At 37.9% G+C, this 4,024-nt stretch overlaps 1 protein-coding gene across 4 annotated transcripts in view; it reads left to right on the top strand.

Moving 5' to 3' along the window:
- The window catches only part of LOC107662873 (SH3 and multiple ankyrin repeat domains protein 3-like), a 215,040-nt gene that overhangs the window by 52,285 nt on the left and 158,731 nt on the right, over window positions 1-4,024 (top strand). For all 4 annotated transcript variants that reach the window (XR_001631256.1, XM_016452983.1, XM_016452984.1 and 1 more), the window contains exon 2: window positions 2,815-3,018. Coding sequence is in view for 3 of the 4 variants with exons in the window: in XM_016452983.1 (XP_016308469.1) it covers window positions 2,815-3,018 (204 nt within the window). In the remaining variant the exon portion in view is untranslated. The remainder of the gene's footprint in view (window positions 1-2,814; window positions 3,019-4,024) is intronic.

Genomic DNA, 4,024 nt, shown 5'->3' on the forward strand with positions numbered 1-4,024 from the left:
TATATATATATATATATACTGTATATGTGTGTGTGTATATAGCATGCAAAACTTTGTGAAAATACACATGTAATTTTTGAATGCCATACATTTTGGCAGAATTTTGGCTCTTCTTTTATTGTACATTTTTAGCATTTAATTCGTGCTGTCCATAGGTTCTTGTCAGAAAAAAGAATGGAAGTGTGACGTGAGATTATTATATTATTGTATTGAGGCGTCAGTTTCATTTGTATGTTGAATAGAGGTCTGGTTTTACTCTTGTTCTGAGTTTAAATAGAGCTGAATGCGCTCCAGTCGCCTGTCAGTGTGAGCGAAGATAAACACAGAAAAGAGTGATTTAAGATTGAAAATCAAGAGGAACGACCACGGTGGAGGCTGTTGTTATCCCCGGGAAAACAGAACGAAACGCAGGCTTAACTTCAGGAGAATTCTGCACACAATTACAAGTTTCTGAAACGCTTTTCTTTTTATGTTCGTGTGTCTGTGTGTGTGTGTGTGTGTGTGTGTGTGTGTGTGTGTGTGTGTGTGTGTGTGTGTGTGTTGGAGACTGATATCCTCTCTCCTTCCCATCTTTGTCTCCTTAATACTGGGCTCTCTGGTTAAATAAATGCAGTAGACAAGAGTTCAAAGCTGCAGTTGATGTCGTATTTGCTGAGAGGAGAAGCGAACAAAAGTGCTGAAAGCCTCTCTCACTCCTGCTTTCTCTCTCTGTCCCGGTGGTCTGCTGGATCTCTGCCTCTAGTAATCAGTAGGGCTGGGTATCGAGTTCGATACTTTTTAGGCACCGACCGAATTGCCTTGATACCATCGAGTATCGAAAAACGTCTCATTGTTCGAGATTCGAAAGCGCACGGAGCAGTCTGCTCTCTTTAGCTCTCGTGATACTGTAATACACCGATCGGTCTGCACAGTCGGTCCGCGTCAAGTTGAACACACCTACTAGTTTACACCGGTTACACTCAGAGATGTGGCGCACACGTGAGGCTGTAGTGTGAATGTGTCCCAGCCCCCATAGATGTAAGGCTACATTTACACTGGTGCGTTTATGTTTTAAAATGAAAACGATCCTCATCATACTGGTGTTTCCACTGCGTTTCAAGCCGGCTTTCCACTATCTCTGACAAACGACAAGCGACAGACCGGTCATTCATTTCCAATGGAGAGTAGCGCGGGAGCTGCGTGGAGTTCCAATCATATGCAGATGTCCGTTCATACTAACGTTACATGACCGAAAGCTCGTTATGTGACCATTCATGCAAACTGTAGCATCATGCTACATAAGACAATAAGTAAGATTTATATTCCGCTTTTACTCAAAACTCATTTTAAACCACCATCGAGTGTTTGTAATAACCTCCAATTGCCGTGTAATGTGTGTTTTGGCCATGTAATGTTGCTGAAATTAAATATGTTATTACCTCTGAGTCAGAGCAGCGATCATGGAAGAGAGTTGTGTAAACTGAAGACTATTTGAGCTTTATTAAAACTATTTTGCACTGATTTATGGTGTTGGTTACATTTTGTTCCTTTGTGCAGTGGCTCAGGAGATGAGTCTTTCAGTTTCATCAACATCAACAAGCTGAAAAATAAAACCAAAGTTTTTTTTTTTTAGATAATGTAATCTTGTTAAAATTGATTTCATAAAATTGGTATCGAAAAAAGTATCGTTGAGGAACCGGTATCGAAGTCAAGGAATCGGTATCGGTATCGGTATCGATATCGAACATTTTTGAACCATACCCAGCCCTAGTAATCAGAGTACCGTGGAATGGGCAGGGGTTGTGTGTTATTAGTAATGGTATAGAGGACAAAGACACGGGTGAGAGGCTTTTATTGATACACTGCTTGATTTGGCAGTGGGTTCACTCTCAAATATTCACTGTTGATTTTGGGGCAAAAGCTCCAAAAAGTCACAACACAGGGTAAACTCTGAAAGACAACAAAAGGAAGGAATAGGTAATAAGTATGAAATATTTCTGGGAAGACGTTGAGGGCGTCACATACAAAAGAACCTCAAAGGACATTTATATCATCATCAGTAACTTATTTTTATTAGTACAGAAAACCAGTGTTGGGGGTAACGCATTACAAGTAACGCGAGTTACGTAAACTTCATATTATATTCATATTTAACAAATATTCATAACTTATATTATTTGTTACAAATAAACCAACAGAGTGCCAAAAGTTGTCCATGGTAACTTCAGTTTCCACCAAAATAAAAGTTAGTAGTTATTTTTGCTGTACTATAGTAAATGAATACCTATGTCAGGAGAAGACGATGCATTGTTTGTTTGTTGTAGACTGTACAGACACTTTTAATGTTACAAAATATATATCTCAAATTAATGGTTCTTTTGAACTTTCTATTTATCAAAAAACTCTTTAAAAATGCATTAAGGTTTCCACAAAATATTAAGCAGCACAACTGTTTTCAACATTGATTATAATAAGAAATGTTTCTTGAGCAGCAAATCAGTATATTATAATATTTTCTGAAGGATCATGTAACTGGAGTACTGTAATGATGCTGAAAATTCAGCTTTGCATCACAGGAATAAATTGCATTCTAAAATATATTCAAATAGAAAACTGTTATTTTAAATTGTAATAATATTTCACAGTATTACTGTTTTTACTGTATTTTTGATCAAATAAATGCAGCCTTGGTAAGTATAAAAGACTTCTTTCAAAATCTTTTGAAAAATGTTATCGACCCCAATCTTTTGAATTATATTGAAGAATCTTTAGGATTGCTGTTGCATTATGGGATTTTCATGACTCGTCACGTCTCTCTTTTTGTTTCCTCTGCAGAAATGCATGAAGTTTAATGTGGAGTCTCCCATCTGGTTGTCTAAACAACGAATCCTCTGCACACTCAACCAGAGCTTGAAGGATGTGCTAAACTATGGCCTCTTTCAGCCTGCGTACAACAGCAAAGCCGGGAAGTTCCTGGATGAGCAGCGAACACTGAAAGAATACCCACTTCCCGCCATCTCTCCTGTCCCGTACCTGGAGGTGAGAGTCATACCCCCAAATCCCGCCATAATTCACACCTGGGTCTTGACACTCAATATGTGCACCAATAAAATAAAAGCTTGGCTTGCTTACAGTGTGTTCAGCAGATCTCATTTTGGCGCCCTGCCTTCCTGAGTATATCTCCATTGTTCCATCCTCTTCTGTCAGCCTGTGTGGTCAGGAATACTCTGATTGTCATTTCACCTGATTTATCATTCCAATTTTTACTTTTGGAGTCTGTGGAGAAAAGAGCATTCGAGAGAGAGAGAGCAAACAAGCGTCGGCTTCTGAAAAATTGCCTCTCAATATTTCTGCTATGAGCAGATAAATGACAGAAAGAAATCATTGCCTTTATGCAGTTAGGCTCGTTCTGAATGTGTTGCTGAATTTGGAGCTGTACTAAATTTATTATGAATGTCTCCTAGGTGCCATAAACCATGACAAGCATGAATTAATGTCTCAACCTGTTTGCCATCAGTTAAAGACACACATCTATATTAGCCTCTAAATATGTTTGACTCTATCTATCTATCTATCTATCTATCTATCTATCTGTCTGTCTGTCTGTCTGTCTGTCTCTCTCTCTCTCTGTCTGTCTGTCTCTCTCTCACTCTCTCTCTCTCTCTCTGTCTGTCTGTCTATCTATCTATCTGTCTATCTATCTATCTATCTATCTATATCTATCTTTCTATCATTTGTTCTATAGTATCGTTTTACAATCAAGTAAGTTTATAGTGTATTTACAAAATCACAGCCAATCAGAACACATTTGATGTTTATTATTCAATGTATTGGATATTTTGGACCATTGAGATTTCTCTGTGGGTGTGGCTATAGAAAATATAAACCAAAAGACCAACAAAACTTGTTGCATGCCACTCAACATTGCTGGTTAGAACATGAGGCTCACAAAAAAACCTGTATACATGAAGATCATTAAAGGGGTCATATGATGCTATTTTAAAGATCATTATTTTGTGTATTTGGTATAACAGAATATGTTGAC

Source organism: Sinocyclocheilus anshuiensis, unplaced genomic scaffold (genome assembly GCF_001515605.1).
Source record: "Sinocyclocheilus anshuiensis isolate Anshui unplaced genomic scaffold, SAMN03320099.WGS_v1.1 scaffold739, whole genome shotgun sequence".
NCBI classification, from domain to species: domain Eukaryota; kingdom Metazoa; phylum Chordata; class Actinopteri; order Cypriniformes; family Cyprinidae; genus Sinocyclocheilus; species Sinocyclocheilus anshuiensis.